The sequence below is a fragment of the Microcaecilia unicolor genome, chromosome 11, assembly GCF_901765095.1.
Source record: "Microcaecilia unicolor chromosome 11, aMicUni1.1, whole genome shotgun sequence".
NCBI lineage: Eukaryota > Metazoa > Chordata > Amphibia > Gymnophiona > Siphonopidae > Microcaecilia > Microcaecilia unicolor.
The window spans coordinates 183,997,297-184,017,810 of NC_044041.1; the positions used below are offsets into that span (position 1 = coordinate 183,997,297).

Below are 20,514 nucleotides of genomic sequence, written 5' to 3' on the forward strand. Positions count from 1 at the left end.
CATTCCATGTAGAATCTCCAATAGTAGCAACATTCCATGTAGAATCTCCAATAGTATCTATTTTATTTTTGTTACATTTGTACCCTGCGCTTTCCCACTCATGGCAGGCTCAATGCGGCTTACATGGGGCAATGGGAGGGTTAAGTGACTTGCCCAGAGTCACAAGGAGCTGCCTGTGCCTGAAGTGGGAATCGAACTCAGTTCCTCAGAAAGATGAGCAACAGTCAGGATTAAAAATAAGATAATTAATGATTGTTTAAATAGGTTCTTCGTGTTGCTTGTGTGCAAGTGTATTTCTGGTGTGTTGCAGACAGAATGTGACTTGTTTCCTCTCTTCTCTGAGATTCTAAAATAAAAGTTGTTCTCCACTCTGACTCTTCTCATTATCTTTTGTTATTAATTCAGTTCTCAAACATGACCATATAAAGGCATGCCACAGTGGGGGCAACAGTAGCCCTCATTGCGACCCCCTTTGTTTGAAAATAATGTACATGTTTAAAAACAAAATAATTTTTGGTATTGACCATCTGGGCCAACTGATTTAGCAATTGAACTAAATGCAGAGAATAATCCATACTGTGCAGTTGGTTAGCAATCATCTCAAGAGCACTGTTTTGAGGTATATTTGTATATAAAGGGTAACCAGTTGTACATTATGTCTCACTTCAATTTGAGTCTGTTCTAACATTTGCAGTAAATGAGTAGAGTCCCTCACATAAGACTTAATTTTAGGGATTTCTGTTTTGAGATGAAAATCTAAAAATTGAGACAGACGATCCATCAGTGAGCCTCTGCCATTGACAATGGGGCAACCTGGCGGAGCTGTACTACATTTATGAATCTTGGGTAAAAAATATATTAGGAACAGTTGGAAATTGTTGGTGCAAATACTTAAACTCCTTGTTATTAATAGTGCCTTTCTCACAGGCTGCCTTCAATATAGGGGTAACTGCCTCTTGTAATTCTTGAGTCGGATCATCTTGCAACGGCTGATAAAAAGATCTGTCCTGCAATTGTCTCATGGCTTCCTCTATATAAGCACCCTTATCTTGCACCACAACAGCCCCCCCCCCCTTATCAGCCCTAGTTATCACTAAAGTATCATCCTTCTGCAACTGTCTCATAGCTTCATATAAGCTCTTAGATAAATTGCCATGCCTAAAGGTCTGTTTCTCTTCCATTTTAATCAGATCTTTCATAACCCACTGCTGAAACGTATCCACTGCACTATCTATGAGTCCCGCAGCTATCCATGTAGATGGTAAATGATATTTACTAGAAAAAGTTTCTATATCATCATTATCCCTATTGTTAACCGGCTTCTTGTCACCAAAATACATCCTGAGCCGTAATTGTCTGAAAAATCTGTATAAATGCTGTCGCATGGTAAACAAGTCATATTGAAGAGTGGGAAGGAAAGAGAGACTCCTTGAAAGTAATTCATACTGCTCCTTAGACAATCGTCTAGAAGAAATATTTATCACATTTAATATTGCTTCCGTGTCTGCCTTTTGGGGCGCGCCCCTTGATGTTGTCCCATGTTTACTCCCCCCCTGATTTCTCTGAGATTCTAAAAAAGGTTGTTCTCATTATCTTTTGTTATTAATTCAGCTTCCCCTTCAGAATTCACAGTATGCCCAAATCTAGCAGTGCTTTGAAATAGTTCTAAGAATAATTTTAGGAAATGATGAAAATAGATCCCAACAGTTGGGGAGATACCAGGAAAAAAGTAGTGATCCATTCTACATGAGATTGTGAAATAGGAGAAAAGTGTTCCTTGATATGTTGTCTGCATATTTTAAATTCTTTGTGAGCTCTAGATGAAAACCCTCTTTGGTACAATGTAAGCATTAAGAGCACTAGGAGAAAGTTTGAAAGCATAACCTTTCTTAAGAGCGAAATTCATTCCTTTTACTGTATGTACAAGACAACCACATTTAGAGACAGTGCCTGGAGAGAAAATCCTGTTTATATTATTTCCCTTTAATCAACTGTCTTGAGATGTTTCCTGATGCTGCTATTATCTACATCTAAGTGGAGGTGTAAGGGAGGAATGTGGGACTGTAGTATGCAAACTAATAAATCGATCTGTATTTGGAGCTCTAAATTATGTCTTTTTGTAGGTTTCCGACTGAATGCTTCTTCCTGGCCCATGTTCCTTTTGAAGACACTCAATGGTGCAGAGATGGCACCTGCCAGGATATTTCATAAGGTAATACTCTCCAACCTTCACATCACGTACTGCCCAAGAATGTTGACAGCATTGCACACTGAAGCACGCACGTTTTTCTGTTTGCAGAAGTTGCATTCAATGTTTATGGTTTTAATAACACTGATACAATAAAAATATAAAAACACTGAGCGTAAAATCTGGGTGATATAAGAGGAAACAAACAAACAAAGTAAACACTTGGCCTTCAGGATTGAGAAAAATGTATGTTTATGTAAGCATGCATAGGCATATTGATTTTGATGTTGGTCCTGCACTATTGTATTATGCATTATATATTATATATATTTTTAATGATATATGTTTATATATTTTTCACGTTAGACCCCTGATGCAGGCGTTTGTATGCCGAAACACGGCCCATGTCGGGTTTTCATCATAAATAAAGGACTACATTTTTCTCAATCCTGAAGGCCCAGTGTTTACTTTGTTTGTTTGGTTGCTTTTGTATGTTGTTTTCCCTCTTTTCTGTGACATGATATAAGGGGAAAGTCATGTCATTTTTGAATACTGATGTGGTGTTAAGATAAAACAAGGAATACTTTTACCTGCATTCAGAGACCTGAGATGAAGAAGAGCAGTTTGGAGGTGTGTATGTAAGGGTAGAGTGAGGGCTGAGTGACAGCCTGTGGGAATAGAGTTTGAATTGTGAGGAACAGTGTGTGTAGTAGAGAGACATCTGAGAGGCTGAGGAGCAGTGTGGGCACAGTGAGAAAAGAGCAGATCTGAGAATAGAGTGATCGAACTGCGGATGTCTGAACGTCATGAGAATGGCGCAGCAGTCCTAAAGGGATAGGGAGTGAGCTGCCTGGGTGACCGGGATTAATGATAGCGACCTTGCATTATGACTCCATGATGAAAGCATAATGGAGAGTAGTAGGAAAAACAGTGCATGATGATTTCATTATGAAATTTGTATGACGAGTAATGCAAGGTTTTATATCTAATGATTTTCTTGATGAGAGCAAAATACATTAATGGAGTGGTCCAGTGGTTAGAGCACTGCTCGTGACATCTAGAGGTGGCTGGTTCAAATCCCACTGTTGCAGATTGTGATCTTGGGCAAGTCACTTAATCCTCCATTGCCTCAGGTACAAACCAACCTAGATTGTGAGCCCTCCAGGGACAGGGAAATACCTAGTGTACCTGAATGTAACTCACCTTGAGCTAGTACTGAAAAGGTGTGAGCAAAATCTAAATAAAATTAAGAAATATATCCTTGCTTTTTGATGAAAATCTTTGTTAAAGGGAGTGCAGGTGGGAGTAAATGGAGAGAAATGTGGAATATTTATTTGGTTGACCATACTTCAGTTATTATCTGTTTCTTTAAATGTGTTTGCAGGAGCCACCGCCTCCAGCACAGAATTACTTTAAGGTGGGGATGAAATTGGAAGCTGTGGACAGGAAGAACCCTCATTTCATCTGTCCAGCCACTATTGGTGAAGTGCGGGGTGGCGAGGTCCTGGTGACTTTTGATGGCTGGAGAGGTGCTTTTGATTATTATTGTCGCTATGATTCCCGGGATATTTTCCCTGTTGGCTGGTGTTCCATGACTGGTGATAACCTGCAGCCACCAGGATCTAAAGGTATGGTTATGTTTTGTAACAGATTTGTTGATTGTTCTAATCAAGGTTTCCCACTTACTCTGTTGGTGTATGTGGACTGATAAGTTACTTTTATCTCTCTGTCCAGCTGCACCTGGTGAATAACTATTTTTATTTATTCCTCATAGAAGAAATGAGATTCAGGCTGTATCTAATCAAGATATGAAGTAGAATATCAGTAGAACAGGATATATGCACCAAGATTAGGAGGAAATGTGAGATTTTTGTTTTGAGTAGTGAAGTTATGGAATATGTTGGAGTTTGAAACAGATCCAACTGCTTTCAAGAAAGCTGTTTAACATGGATGGTGTCAGCAGGTCATGGTATTCCCAGATATTTAGATTTCATGATCTTCTAATTTACGGAATCACAGAGTAATAAAACTGGAAGGGGGGCCTCAAGAGGTCATGTAATCCTGTGTTTATTAAGCTGTTCCTGGATTACCCACTAACCAGTCTGGTTTTCAGAATATCCACAATAAGTAAGCATGAGGGAGATTTGCATGTAGTAAAGATCGTACTATCTAGGTTTGTAATCATTTTTATTGCTTCCCTCTGGACTTTGTTCAGTTTTTCTGTATCCTTGGAAGAGTGTCGTTTGCCATGGCCTTCTAATGCTAAGTAGAGAGAAATTACTGCGTGTAACTTATCTATAATGCACCCGTTAGTCATTTAGCATAGTTCTAGCATTGTTAAAGTAGTATTATGTTGTTGACTTGTATTGTTTGGGGTCTTTAAGAGCTTGGAGAACAAGCTCCACAAGTAAGTAACATTATCAGTGAAGTCCAAGATGGATCTCTTCTTTGGGAATTTCGAGAGCTTTATTCATGCTGTAGTTGAATGTCTGTGGGATGGCCCGAGTTCTCATTGATGAGGGCATTCCCTTCAGTTACTGATGCCAGTATGGCATTACTTATGTACTTATGATTTCTTTTCCTGCAGCTTCTCAAACAAATGTTTCTCTTCATTCTCCGTTTTTATTCTGAATTTTGTGCTGATTTTCAATATTTTGTGTTCTGTGAACCTCCTGGACTGTTATAATTCTCTGTATATTGGATTAAGCACTAAATGTTTGTGTAAACTCCAACTAATCCAGAATATGGCTGTTCGATTAATTTTTTGTTTGAAAAAATTTGACAGTGTGTCTGTATTTTGAAAACATTCATTGGCTTGCTACTAAGACATATTAAATCTCTTTGTATATTTATTTCATGTTTTGTATGGCAGTACCTCTGAATTTCTTATTTGGGTATTTTCAGACCTTTTTTTTCTCATCATCTAGATTGTTTGATTGTTTCCAGTTAAAGTTTCCTACTCTTAAAAATATTCGATTCAAACGACATTTTGATGTCGTCTTTTCTTTTTTTTTTTTTTTTAATTTAAATATTTTTTTAAATTCAAGTTTCCATTAACATTACAAAACTTTCACCCAAGTCAACCTAAATACACCGTTTCTGATGTCTTCTTTTCTTATCGCGTATCACAGATTGGAATAGACTTCCAAGACAAATAAGAGTGGACCAGAATTACATGCATTTTCAGAAGTAACTTAAAACATTTCTTTTTGGAAAGCTTTAGATAAATATTTTAATGTTGTATTTGAATATGTAATTCCTCATTAAGAAATGAGTTATTTTACTATGTGAACAGCCTTGATCCTCCCGCTGGGACTAGTGCAGTCTATAAATTACAGATTAGATTCTCAGATGGGATCTTTCAACTGTTTCCAACTGCATTAATGTCTTCAGGGTCATCAGTATTTTAAAGTTTTGCTTTTCCTCTCTCTCTTTTCACATGCCAGTAACTTGTGCACTTTTTAAGCGTCAGTATCTGATTTGGCATTGATAGTGTTTGAGTTGTGGTAATTGGTTTTGCATCATTTGTTTTCTCAGTCATGTTAAAGCCAGTGACATGCTACATGCTTCATTAACAAGTGTGCACTCTGCAGTCACATGATGACTGAAGCTGTAATCTAGGAAGGGTGTCCCATCATAATGTGTATTAGACTTCTACATAGCCCCCTTCAGGATCCCCAATATTTCAAAGGCAAAAGGCAGTAAGTTCATTGCAGAGAAACCAAGCAAAACATGTTTTTTTTTCCTGTTTTACCACAAATCAGACTTACTTCCTTCTGCTACTGTAGGACAATCATATCTGGACTTTCAATTTAAACTCTTGTACAGAATAACAAAAACATTGTAATCTAAGAAATTATCCAATAGGGAATGCAAGGCAGAAATGCTTAGAATTATGGCTTTCAAATCTGAAGAAATCGTTCCTTTCAACTGCTCTTCATTAAAATGTCATCAGCTGATGATCCTGATTTATCCTGCTATTTATGGAGAATGCTTACTATTGGTAAGCAACTTTGCTTTATTTTCCCTCCTTTGTTCCTGGGCAACTTGTAGTTAGGGTTTCTCATTTGTAAGCACTGCTATCCTGTTTGTCCTCAGAAAAAAAAAATTGCTGGCCTGAAACAAATGTTTTATGAAGATGTAGGATATGAGTTTGCACAAACCCACTCGCCTTCTCTATGAATTGGTTTCTACCTGAAGGTTTATATAGGACTTGAATGGAGCACATCTGTGGTTTTCTCGTGATTAGCCACAGCTGACAGTGCACAATTCAAAGCTTTTACATAACCCCGAAGTGGTCTTTTTCAAGACCTTCTTCCAATTCTACCTTCTCTGACAGACTCATTTTTGATTGCAATATTTACAACATATACTATTCCAAGACTTCTGAGGCAGGCATGCCTGTGCCAAAACACGGTACTTTATCGAGTCATCAGTGAAAGACTAACTTCTCATCTTTTTGTCCCTTGGTCTGATTCTGAAGTACCATTATCCGTTTCCTGTTCCTATTCATTATTTGTATTTTCTTGGGATTCTGGTGTTCTTCCATGTCTATGGATTTCCGGCACATTGGTGATAACATGAACCATTGTACTCTGCCTAGAATTTTGCAAATAGTGCAGACTTTGAATAAAGCTGAGTAAATAAATAAAGTAAATAAAGCCGAGTGGCAGTTCTATTGACTCAATGCTCCTTGCAGGAACTAGGGGTGGGGATTCAAGCGCTGAGCCACAAGCTCGGTCAGGGCCACTACTTCATAGTACTGAAGAAAGGCACATCCCATTGTCCAGTTCTTGACCTCAAGAAAGTAACGTTTGTCAGGTTGAACATGGGTATATTGATGTCCTATCTTGCAGCGGTGCCCTTTGGCTTAGCTGCCACTCCCAGACCATTTTCCAAGGTAATAGTGGTGGTGGCAGCAGCGTTTCTGAGAAAAGGATATACCCTGATCCCTTTCTATCTCAACAACTGGTTGATCAGGGCTGCGTCAGAGCAGGAGAGTCGCATGCCACCGCAAGAGTGATTATTTTCTTGGAATCCCTCAGTTGGGTGATTGATATCTCCAAGAGTCAGCTCGATCCAATCCAGATGTTGGATTATCTGGGGGTTCGCTTCGACAGTGCTCATGGCTGGGTGTTTTTACTGGACTAGAGAAGGAACAAGCTTTAGAGTCAAATTCAGAGGCTGTTAAGATTATGTGCAAGTGCTGGAGTCCATGGCAGCGATCCGGGATGTGGTGCCTTTGGCAGAGGCTCACATGTATCTACTCCAGCAGTCTTCTGCCAGTGATTCCCTGTTTCTCAGGATTGCAATGTGTGTCTCCTTTGGGTGCCTCAGGTGAAGCATAGCATTGGCCCACCAATCTACAGTGGGCCATGCATTTAGCTACTCCCCCTTGGGTCGTGGTGTTGACTGTTTTCAGTGTCTCTGGATGGGGAGTGCAATTTAAGTTGCTTTGTGAGGTAAGGGACCAGGGTCACAAGGAATGTCAGGTCTCGGTGAATGAAAAGGTAAGAATTGAGCTGATGACTATTTTATTCATACTGTCTGGTATTGTTGTCCATGTATCTCTTGATCTTGGATCCAGAGAGATTGTAGTGTTGTTCAAACTTAGGTTGTGCGGAAATTCGACCTTATCTTGCAGTTCATCACCTTAATTTTACAAGATGTTTATTTGCTGAGGAAACATGAGCCAAAATTTGAAAAAATGTTTTCTCCCTTTATATAATTCCTACAGATGGAGTCTGGGCCAGGAGAGTCCAGGACATGTAATCATTTATTATTATTATTAGCATTTGTATAGCGCTACCAGACGCATGCAGCGCTGAACACCTGATACAAAGAGACAGTCCATGCTCAAAAGAGCTTACAATCTAAGTAATACAGACAAACAAGACAGTTACGGGTGAGGGAAGTAATGGGTGAGAAGGGAGCAAGGGACAAGGGGAGGACAATTGTGGCTAGGAGCTAAAAGCAGCAGTGAAAAGGTGGGTTTTCAGCATAGATTTGAAAACAGGTAGAGATGGAGCTAGACGTATCAGAGATATTGAGACAGAGTGTGAAAGAGACTGACAAAAGGATAGAGATGAAAAGACAGGGAGAATCATTTACTCAGTTTCCAAAAAAAGGATTTCAAAAGACCCACTCATGTTTTTTTCATGTAAGTAATTTAGTTAAAAGAATTCTCCTCTTACTGGCTGCCATATGTGTAATGGGAGGACACCTGAGGAGGTCATGTGACTTCTGATTAGTTAAGGTCTGAGCCAGTAATATGTGTTGCTGCTCTCCGTGCCTCAGATCATTGGAGAGAGTTCAGATGTGTGCACAGGGAAGAAACAAGGAACTCAGTTAAAGCTTCTCCATGCTGCAGCAACTGCCAAGGGTACTGTATTACAGCCTCAAGCTGATCCGTCCTGATGTGCATAATGAAAGAAGGGGAATGCAGGCAGGGCTTGTTTATACCAGAATGCAATGCAGCAATCAGTTGGTTACCTGTGATTTACATATAGAAATTTCCTATTAGTTCAGAAGAAAAGGATCTGGATCTTGGACCAGAATTTATTTAAATGATACAGTAGGGCAGCAGTGGCATTTTTCTTTCTGCTGTTACGGTTCTTTCTGTGTAACCTGTGAAGCTAGGTTTTCAGAAGGCAGAGCGAAATATAAATATTTCAGGGGGAACAAAATCCAGTCAGCATGTGCTTTTAATTTCAGTGTAAAATAACGCTGTCTCACCACAACAGGGCTGCAGATCAATTAATTTACTACCCTACCGATCTATTCATGCCTTCATATTCTGTTTACTATGATGTTATTGCTACAATAACTTGTCATCTTCTGGCTGCAGTGCTTCAGGGGGCCTATTATATCAAGATAAAAAAAAAAATCACAGGTAACCAGTTGCATATAGGAGAAGGATGCATTGGAGTATACTCGATCTACATCTGTTCTGTGTGTAATCCTCAACTCTAGAATGTCTTGCCAGCTTCTGGCTTAAACATGACCTACTAGCCGTTGTATAGGAGGGGGGGGGGGTTGAAAGGCCCCCCACCCCGCCGCCGCTCCCCCTTCGAGTTCGCCCCCTCCGGAGCCATTGCCACCCACCTTCCACCTGGTCGGGCCCTCGCTCCGCTATTGAAACCGCGAGGGCACGCAGCACACAGTTCTACTGCTGAGCTGCCGTGGCCTTCCTTCTTCTCTGCTTGTGTCCCGCCCTCGTGTGATGTAACGTCGTCGAGGGCGGGACACAGGCAGAGAAGAAGAAGGAAGGCCGACGGCAGCTCAGCAGAGCTGTGTGCTGTGTGCCCTCGCTGTTTCAATAGCGGAGCGAGGGCCCGACCGGGTGGAAGGTGGGTGGCGGCGGCGACTCCGGGTGGGGGGAGCGTTAGTGACGGCGGTGTCCCTCGCAAATGCACAGTAGAGACCCTCTCTGTTCCGCCCCCGTCATCACGTATTGACGTGGGGGCGGGGCAGAGAGGGTCTCTACTGCGCATTTGCGAGTGAGTACGACACTCGCCATTTATATATATTGATAGGAAGTTTACATCAGGTCTTAAGATCTTTTTCTTGGAGACTGCCTTTGATAGGGGTTGGCTGAAGGTGCACTGCCTGGATGCAGCTTGTGTAGTGGTAATACCAATAGATCAGTCTTGTCTTGTCTTACCCTGCCATCAGGTTGATTTGGCTAATTTATTGGTACTACTTGTCTCTCCTTGTGCTTGTGGAATTCATCTTGTGCTTTTTTTTTTTGTTTTACCTTGTTTATTGTATTTTAGGTTTGTAAATTGTTCTGTTGTTTTTATATGAAGTGCAATATATCAAGTGACTGAATAAACAAGCATAAACTTTAAACCCCAAGCTTTTCTGTCACTATGTTTGACCTTCTTACCTCAGAAGCTTAGCGGAGATTGGGTGGCAGAGCCTGTGATGGGGGGCAGGGCTGGGCAGACTTCTACGGTCTGTGCCGTGAAAATGGCAGATACTAATCAAGGTCAGGCATACACAAAAAGTAGCACATATGAGTTACCTTGTTGAGCAGACTGGATGGACTGTGCAGGTCTTTCTCTGCTGTCATCTACTATGTTGCTATGAGGCATATTTTAAAAGCACTTAGCCTTCCAAAGTACCATAGGTTTCTAAGTGCTTTGAAAATATGCCTCTGTTACCTGTCTTCCCCAAGGTTTGTCCTTGCTTTGTGCAGCCTGTTTCTGGTATGGACCGGGCTTTGTTTGCTTTGGGGGAGGAGGGATTGTATGTTGCCGTTTTTGAGGACTGGCATTTATACCTTGGCTTCAGACCAGCTGGCAAAGGCAAACCTAGAGCCAGACCTGGAAAGGAGATGGGAGAGGCCAAGAGGAAACAGAGCAGTTACAAATGTGCCCTGGTAAGATCTGATTATTGCTATATGTGACCCATTGAGTGAAAAAGTACCAAAAGTGGGGTATGTGACTTATTTATGCTACTAGATAGAGTGATATCAACTGCATAATCCTGCAGAATTTCAGCCTCAGGTATGGACTAATTATGTCTTTAAAAATGAGAAACTGTTTATCAATAAAAAAGTACATTTTTTTGGAAAAACTCATTTGAAAATAGCAAACTGAAAACATCTTTATCTCGGTAATCCAGAGTTGTGCAAAAAAATTGCATAGTCCCTTTCTAGTGACCCTACAGTACATACAACTTTCAAAAATGAAAGTTGCCCAAATTTACCTCGCTAAACTTTATTTCTAACCCTGCTTTGGTACCTTTTTGCTCAGTGGGTTAGTGGAGCCACTAGCTATAAAAACATGGGATCCTTTACTCTAGTAGAGTCCACAGCCCCAGGTACATGTGACACAGATAAAACCTTAAGGCACCATTTATATTTATTTATTTGGATTTATTTACTGACTTTTTGAAGGAATTCACTCAAGGCGTTGTATAGTTAAAATGCTCCTTTTATGCTTTTTATTAGTACACTTACAATTCAGTAGTTTCTCTCCCTTGCCACACAGGGAGATCAATTATAGACCCTGTGTCTGTTACGTTACTATACTGTTGTGTTTGCAGCACTGTATTGTGTGGGCACTTGTTCAGCTAAACTTCAGCAGTTGTTTGCGATCTGACCAGTTTGTGGCAGTTCTGTCAGAGATTTTTCTTGATATTGCAGATTGTGCCTTCACCTTAAATAGTTCCATGATGTATTCTTCTATTCCTTAACAATGTTTCTGGTAGTTGAAAATGTTAGCTAGTTATATTTTTAAATAGCCTTGTCCTGCTTTAAAAGAGTGAATTAGATTCATTCTCAAACGTTTTGATAGCTGCTTAGATGAACCCAAGGTTGTTAAAAATGTACAGAACAAACTGAGAGGTTAGAAGGAGCAGGGTAGTAGTTCAGCTCTGGAATTGACTTCACCTGACAAATTGAACAACCTAACAAGTCACTAAAGGGCACTTTTTTTTTACTAAGTTGCACTAGGTGCTTTACCGCATGCCTAACAGGTTAAAATGTCATACTGCAATTTAACATGTAGTCTATGTGCTAAAAAAATGCTTCAATTTTTTTTTTTTTTTTGGGGGGGGGGGGGGCATTCCTGTGCTAATCAGCACAGCTACATTGTTGTGCACTAACTGGTTAGTACAGGATTACTGTGCGAGCCTTACCACCTACAAAATGGGTGGCAGTAAATGCTTATGGAGTAATTTTCTTTGGTCATTAATAAAAAAAAAAAAAGGAAAATCAGCCATTTTATGGCTGCAGGAAAAATGGCCTTAGCACACAGGTAAAACATGTGCAAAGGCATGCTAAAGCCACTTGTGTCCACAGCTTAGTAAAAAGGCTCCTAAACTTTTTGGGCCTTTTTAGCAACTTAAAAAAAAATAACAAAGAATTTCCAAACTAATTTTCCCTTGCCATAATCAGTTTTTTGCTTTATTTTCAATCATTAAAATTAGCAAATAGTAATACACATCAAAATTTCACAAAGATGTGATGTTTAAAAACAGATTTTGCATAGTTTCCAAGTTTGTTTTACTACCCTGCCCTATGGGAAACCTTCAGAGCAGCTTACAATCTGAAAAATAAAGAGAAGATGAGAGACAAGAAAGTGAGATAAGGAAGACATAACAGGAATAATAGGGGACGGGAGGAATGGAATTACAGTGTTTAATAGGAAAGTGGGTGAGGGGAAAAACAAAAGGAATGCTACAAGTGCATCAGGACTCATCCCGAAAGGGAAGATTGGGAGAAGGTATTAGTAGAAAGCATTCATGAATAAATGGGTTTTGAGATCAATTTTGAATTTATCTAGAGACGTCTGTAAGCAGAGGGAGGGAGGCAGGGAGCAAGTTTCACAGTTGAAGGCCTTGAACAGAGAAAATTATCTTATATGTTCATGGGCTGTATCTCGGTAGCTGGGCACCACTAGTTGGTTTTGGTTAGCAGACCCTAATGGAATGAAATGATGTGACAGATAAAGAGGTTCACTTGATATCAGGACCATAAAAACTATTAGCAAGGCTTTATAGGTTATGCGTTGGGGAAGGGGTAGCCAGTGGGCCTCCTTAAGATGAGCATATCTAGGTTGGAAATGGGATTTTTCCAAGGCAAGTTACATTCAGGTACATATTTTCCTTGTCCCTTAGGGGCTTACAGTCTAAGGGGTCCTTTTACAAAGGTGCACGTGTTTTTAGTGCGTGCTAAATGCTAGAGACACCCATAGAAATCTGTGGGCATCTCTAGCATTTAGCACGTGCTTATTTTTAGCGTGCCTTTTGTAAAAGGACCCCTGATTTTCTACCTTATGTTCCCACCCGAAACCTCCATTCACAGGACAAATCCCTCCTCTCAGTACCTTTCTCCACCACTGCCAACTCCAGGCTCCACCCATTCTGCCTCGCCTCACCCTATGCCTAGAACAACCTTCCTGAGCCCTTACGTCAAGCCCCCTCCCTGCCCATCTTCAAGTCTTTGCTTAAAGCTCACCTCTTCAATGCTGCCTTCGGCACCTAACTCTTACCTTCAGGATATCCAGACTGCCCCAATTTGACTGCCCCTATCGAACTGACTATTCACTTGTCCTTTAGATTGTAAGCTCTTTGAGCAGGGACTGTCCTTTTATGTTAAATTGTACAGCGCTGCGTAACCCTAGTAGTGCTTTAGAAATGTTTAGTAGTAGTAGTATTTAAAAGTAGGGAATTAAAGAACCAAGCTTCTGAAGTCAAATTTTTATGTTTTAATGTCATTTAACATATCAAAGAATTAAGCACAGTCCCCCCCCCCCCCCCCCCCCCCCATTTGTTCTTCTGAAGCTCTAGTCAAACAGGCAACTCCCTAATGACTTGGAGGTGATGTAAAAGCAAGCAGGGATGGTTTTTTTCACAATACACATGTAATTGCATGCTCAAAAGATGTACAGAACCACTCCTCCTTTGTGGCATTGTAAAACTGACATTTCCACATGTGCTGTCAGCTTTAAAGTTAGATCACTTTGTCAGAAGTCCCCAGTCACTGGTAACTATATTGTTGTCTTGTAAAGTTCACATCCTTGGTACATAAATTGCCGGTTACCGTTAAAGCCCACAAACATAGTATCTGAGGCACCAGCTTTTGGTAAAGTTCTCACACAGTGTTCTTGTATTGTTGACTCCCATAGTGGGATGTGCACCATTGGCTCCTAAAATGAAACTTGCTAACTGCTCCTTTCAGCAGTTTTCTGTTTCAGAAGCCAGTGCACTTGCACATGAACGTTTGGAAAGTTTCATGAGCTATGTTGCAGTGAAGTACTATATATAAAAGCCCGCTAGCTAAACAACACACCTAGTTTAACTACAAATTTGATTGCAAAATCATTACTTACACCTTGCTGATGTGTGGTTAAATTTTTTGTGATACAGAATTTGGGAAGCTTTTTTTGCACATTGTACAACATTGCATCGATAGTTGTGGGAATTTGCATGCAGACTTACAAAAGAGAAGGATTACATACTCAAATTGCTGTTTGTGGAAAAGAAATACAACTAGCCTTCACATACCGAAAAGGAAGCAGCGCATGCTATCCCATTTAACATATGCTAATAGCTGTTTTAGTGCATGAAGTCACCCTTTTGAATTTCAGCACTGCCTAGGACATTGGCCTTTCTGAGGGCCAGATGCACTAAAGTTAACGAGTCAGCAATGTGGGTTTTAAACTGGTTCTAGCCAGTTTAACGTGCAAGTAGTAAACCAGGACATGCATAAAAGGGCATTGTCCTGTCACGGTAGCAGCTAACGAAAACGGAATGCAGATGAGCAAATTAGTATTATAATGAGTAAAATTCGTATTGTAATGAGATGCACTACTGTTTTCCGATCCCCTTACCATGGAAAACCTAACGGGAGGTCTGCACCTCTCGTTGGGGCTGCTGTGAGGGAATCGGAAGGAAAAAAAAAATTCTTGCAGAGCTGAACAACAAGCTCCAAAAACGGACGACAATCTGGAAAAAAAAAATTGTCCAGTGCTCGTCAGGGACGTCCTTCTAAAGTGCCTAACATGGACATCCTTCACTAAAACAAAAAAGGACATCCTGACAAGCTCTTGGACGTTTGCAGCTTTCTCCAAGGGAAGGGCTATATGCTTTAAACGGGAGAAGTCAGATTAATCGTATATGGGTCATTTTTATGTACACTGTTATTTTTTAACTTTTTATTTTTTAAGTGAATAAATATATAATTGTTGGTATCCTCATCCACTCTCCTCACTTTTTGTTTTATTTCCCACGGTTTCGTGAGGGTTTTTACCTCCTTTTTTGTTTTCACTACTTCCAGCTGCCATACGGAAGGTAGGGAGCTGCCGGGTGTGGAAGGAGGGAGGAGGGAACGTGGCTTCTCCGGGAAGCTTTGCTGACACTCTGCACCTCTCGTTGGGGCTGCTGCCAGGGAATCGGAAGGAAAAAAAAACATCCAAGTGCTCGTCAGGGATGTCCAAGTGCCTAACACGAGCTGGACATCTTCCTGCAGCTTTTGTGATGGGTGTCCTTCTTGGATGTGTTTTTCTTACCTGCCTGAACTGACCACAGCCACAATTTACTCAACAGCCCCTCCAAGGTTGTTTTCAGCTTGGCCCCCCCCCACACAGGATCGGGACGTGCGAGGACGTCCAAATCAAAACTTTTTGGACGTCCCTCCCCCCAGGTCTCTCTCAGCCAATCACAGCGCGTTTAGCTGTTACCGGTAACAGCTAAACGCGCTGTGATTGGCTGAGAGAGACCTTGAGGGAGGGACGTCCAAAAAGGTTTGATTTGGACGTCCTCACACGTCCTGATCCTGGGGGGGGGGGCCCAAGCTGAAAACAACCTTGGAGGGGACTGTTGAGAGAACTGTGGTTGTCAGTTCAGGCAGGTAAGAAAAACAGGGAAGTCTTTTTTTTTTTTTTTCTCCTTCTTCAGAGAATCCTTCCTAATTGCCTGATGTAAGCCTGCCTTTAACATGCAAAGCAGTAAACAATGGAAATGTTACACAAGTGAAGAGCAGCAGCACTTAAATTAACTGGGGCTCTTTTTTTTCAGCACTCTTTCTCTTCTGAGGTTTCAGGCTGCTGACAAGTTTCCTGCTCCTCAGGGACATCCTTTTTTTTGTTGTTGTTTTTTGAGTGAAGGACGTCCTTGGCATGTGAAAGTCTGCAACGATTATGGGGAAGACTTGTTTTTTTTGTTTTGTTTTTTTTTGAGTGAAGGACGTCCATAAAGGACGTCCTTGGCATGCACAGAGCAGCCAGCATAACGCTTGGCTGCTCTGCGCATACTCAGCTGGCTGACTGGCTTGGAAGGAAATCCCATGCAAACGAGCTAGCAGCGACCAGCTCATTTGCATGCGATTTCCTTGATGCATGCCCGTTTCTTACCGATTCGCTAAGGAATCGGTAAGGGAAGGGCTTTAACGTTTTTGTTGATGCATCTGCCCCTGAGTGGCACCGCTCAAAACCAGAAAATAAAATGTGTGTGCACAATTTATTCTAGTGGCTTTCTGCATGGTGCTCTGTGTAGTTTAGTTACGATGTCCTGTCCCTCTTTGGAATCCTTGCTGCCTGTCTGGAGCCCTGCTCTGTTGATAGCTAGTGAAAGTTTCTGGTTTCCATGGGAATGTTGTACATGACGTGCAGCAGTGGCCAAGCCAGCTGTTGAGTTCTTTATACAATCTGTCAGATTTCCAAGCAATGCCTGTAGAGAGCAGAAGTACAGCACTGAGGGAGGCCCCCAGTCTCCCTTCTCTGTTGAGACTGGAAATTTCCGGGGGGTGGGGGTAAATGATCATCAGAATCCAGAAGAGCATGAAACTGCTGCATTTTGCTCCTTGCTTGCTGTGTATTCCTGGCTGGAACACTTAAGACCGAAAGTTTGTTTTCCTGTAAAGTTTTGGCTGAGAAAAGGTAGGGTTTGAAGGGTTCTACTCTTTCTTCCTTTTATTGGTTGAATGCCTTTGAGGTAAAGGTTGATAGCTATGTTTACATGGGCACAGCTAGTGATAACAAATGTTCTTTGTTTAAGCAAATTCCTGCACTTTGGCATATAATCTCTTTTCTTTCCTGCTGATGGCTGTTAATACTCTCATTATTCAGAGCAGAGTTTATATTGGGTTCCGGGATGATAGACAGGTTTGGAAGACGCTTGCAGTGGGGGATGACCTGGGTGGCTAGTTGTCACAAAGGCTGCTATATTCTGGGGAACAGTATAGAGGCCAGTAAGAATCTGCATCCTTCTTGAGGGGAAGATTTATTTCCATAGCTTGCTTGTTAAACATCCAAACATTGCATTCTCTGTTTTATGACTAGAATAGAAACTGTACAGTATTGGGCTTCACTGTAATCTCCAAACATAATACAGTAATGCACAGAGAAGAAAAGCTGATCGTATTTAGAGTCCTTCTTGCTCTTCATGCTCAATTATTCCTGCTATAGTGATTCTCCTTGTGCTTAAACATTGAATCATTGTGGTTTCTAGAATCCACTAGTATCACCTCTATTTCCATTTTGTAGCACTGAGAGACAGTCTGCAGGTCGTCAGAGGGATATTAAATATCGGTTTTCTGTTTCTTGCCCTTAGTACAGGGGTTTAGTTTAGTTTTTATTAATTCTCTTGATATATCATTTTTCAGGAGTACAGCAAGCAAGGCTTTGCAATATAAGAGGGCAAAAAAGGTAGATATAAAGAAGAGGAATTAGGAAGGTGACAAGCACAGTAGAGAATAGAGTAGCAAAAGAAAAAAAATGGGAAGAGGTGGTAATGTATGAAAGGGTATGAGAAAAAAAAAATTACAATTTGAGAAGGCCGTGATATGGATAATTTATAATAGTTGCCTATGTGTCTTTATTAGGATTTATTTACTGCCTTTTTGAAGGAATTCACTCAAGGTGGTTGGGAGGCGGGGATAGTGCGGGGCAGACTTATACGGTCTGTGCCCTGAAGAGCATAGGTACAAATCAAAGTAGGGTATACACAAAAAGCAGCAAATATGAGTTATCTTGTTGGGCAGACTGGATGGACCGTGCAGGTCTTTTTCTGCCGTCATCTACTATGTTACTATGTTACTATGTAAGTCGGTGTACAGTAAGAATAGATCAAACATGAGCAATAGACTTACAGCAGTAAAAATATTCAAAAACAATACAAAGTATGGCATGGTATACTATTTACAATGTCAACATAATACGTAATAGAACATTATAAGTGATAGCGAACGGTAAAGCAAAGATGTAACATATAGAAGGGTAAGAAAGTAGGAAGAGTTAGAAAGTAAGGTGATTGATATAAAGAAAGTTGCATATGAGGTCAGAGAAATGGTTAAATGTTATATTGGTTAAATGATATATTCTGATGGCTATCCTCTACTGGAGAATCTTTGACATATTCTGTACTTGTATGTTAGTCTTTGATATTGGAACAGATCCTTCTTAGAGAAATTGATATAGAGGCAGATTTTTCTTGAGACTATTATTGTGATACCTTTATAAAATATCCTCACAAAACCTGCTACAATCATAGATAAATGCACCTGCATATATTTGCAGTTGCTTGGAATTTAGTGTAAATTTATGTGCATCAAGTATGGGCATATTTTATAATGCACGGTGGGACGCTGCTAGAATTTTCTACTTGCTGTACACACTAGGCAGTGTCCACATTGGGCTTCATCGGATGACATCACCCGGATTTGAGAATACTGATGGCCTGCTTGTCCTCGGAGAATGAATCTCACTCCTAAGCCAGAATATGATTTATTTAACTTAAATACTGTTTAGCACAATCAATGAATTAAAACGGTTTACAATAAAAACGTAACATACAACAAAAAATGTATTTAGATTTAACTCACACCTTTTCAGTAATAGCTCAAGGTAAATTACATTCAGGTTCACAAAGTATTTTCCTGTCCCCAAAGGATTTAAAATCAAAGTTTGTACCTGACTCAATGGAGGGTTAAGTGATTTGCCCAAGATCGCAAGGAGCAGCAGCAGCAGGATTTAAACTTGTCTGTAACCACTAGGCTGCTACTCCACCTATCTGCTTAGGGTTAAAACAGAAAAACCAAAACATGTCAGGGACATGACCATTAATCACATTAATTATAATTTGCAGAAGAAGTAAAGTTTTCAAAGCTTTCTAAAAAGACAAATTACTAAATACCAAGCAAATCAACTGGCAGCGCATTCCATAATGGTCCAGCATAGCAAAATTTCCCTTTTTCTAGTTGATGACAAAATGATCATTACCTAATGATGGCAGTTGAAAAAACATTTGTTGAGAGGAGCATGACATCCATGAAGAAACATACTCAAGTAATTTGCTCAATAAGTAAAACGGAACTCTCACATACAATGCCTTGTGAATCACAGTAACTTGAATGAAATACGTGCTGCATCTGGAAGAAGCTCCACAAGAGTAGGTGTAACATAATTAAAGATTTGCTTACCAACAAAGGTGGCCCCTTATAACCACCGACCAGCGGATTCTTCAAATAGTCCACCTCGGTTGCGCACTTCATTGGTGTTGAAAACCACCAGATTGCCCACTGAGAGAGCATCTTATATCGGCTCTCAGCACAAGAAGTTCCTTCCTAAGGTAGTGTCCGAGTTCTTTCTTAGCCAGTCAGTTGTTCTGCCAACGTTTTTCCCAAAGCCATATTCCCATTCTGGCATCAAGCGAGCCTTAGCCTTCTGTCTGGAGTGGACTAAACCCATAGACGATGTACCAGGCTTTTTGTTTCTTTTGACCCAAACAGGATGGGGTAGTCATTGGCAAACACACAATTTCCAGTTGGCTAGCAAATTGCATCTCCTTCACTTATGCCCAAGCTGGGCTGCTTCTAGAGGGTCATGTCAAGACTCATAATGTTAGAGCCATGGCTATGTCGGTATCCCACTTGAGGTCAGCCTCCATCGAGGTGATTTGCAAGGTTGTGATGTGGTCTTCCATCCACAACCTCTCACTTCTGAATTGAGTAGAATAACTGACGTAACAGCTAGTTCGGTCACAGTTCTGCAGAATTTGTGTGGTGTCTAGAATCCAACTCCACCCTCCTAGGCCCAGTTTTGTTCTGTTTTAGGCTGCACCTTCACAACTAGTTTGTATATAGTTTTAAGATTTCAAGGTCTCGACATTTTGAGTCCCTGTTGTCCTAGCATGGTTTTTGGTGAACCTGGTAGATAGATGTGAGAATACTGATGGCCTGTTTGTTCTCATAGAAAGCGAAATTACCTGTAGCAGGTGTTCTCCAAGGACAGTAGGCCAAGCATTCTCACCTACCCTCGCACCTCCCCAAGGAGTTGTATTCCATCAGCTACATTATTCTACTGAGGGACTTGCGCTCATGCATTGTGCAGGAAGGCACCTGTGCATGCACAGTGGGATGCTGCTAGATTTTCGACTTGCTGTATTCACTAGGCAGCGTCTACACTAGGCTTCGTTGGATGACGACACCCAGATGTGAGAATACGTGGCCTGTTGTCCTCGGAGAACACGTGCTACAGGTTAGTAACATCACTTTACTGATGTATATGTAAAACTGACCCATTTGGAGACCTTACATCTGTGAACAAGATGGGAAGGAATATGGCACTATCAGTGCACACAGTATTATAAATCATTTGACTGCAGGATCGATCTCTAAGAGAACGTACTCCTTCCTTTTAGCACAGTCAGGCTGAACAGGCATGGAACCAACTTGTAGGTAATAACAGCTGGCAGCAATTCCATGTACAAGAGAGGAGTGTGGTGTGCAGAAAGTATTTGGTTTCCAAATGTCTCCTGAAGAACCTCCAAGCAGGTAAGTTTCTGGATATCAGTAAGGAATATACATGAGATAAATTTGC

General features: G+C 40.9%; 1 protein-coding gene across 2 annotated transcripts in view; it reads left to right on the forward strand.

The window, feature by feature from the left end:
• The window catches only part of SCMH1 (Scm polycomb group protein homolog 1), an 83,391-nt gene that overhangs the window by 14,308 nt on the left and 48,569 nt on the right, over positions 1 to 20,514 (forward strand). For both annotated transcript variants that reach the window (XM_030220068.1, XM_030220070.1), the window contains 2 exons: positions 2,124 to 2,212; positions 3,573 to 3,816. In XM_030220068.1, the coding sequence (XP_030075928.1) occupies positions 2,124 to 2,212; positions 3,573 to 3,816 (333 nt within the window). The remainder of the gene's footprint in view (positions 1 to 2,123; positions 2,213 to 3,572; positions 3,817 to 20,514) is intronic.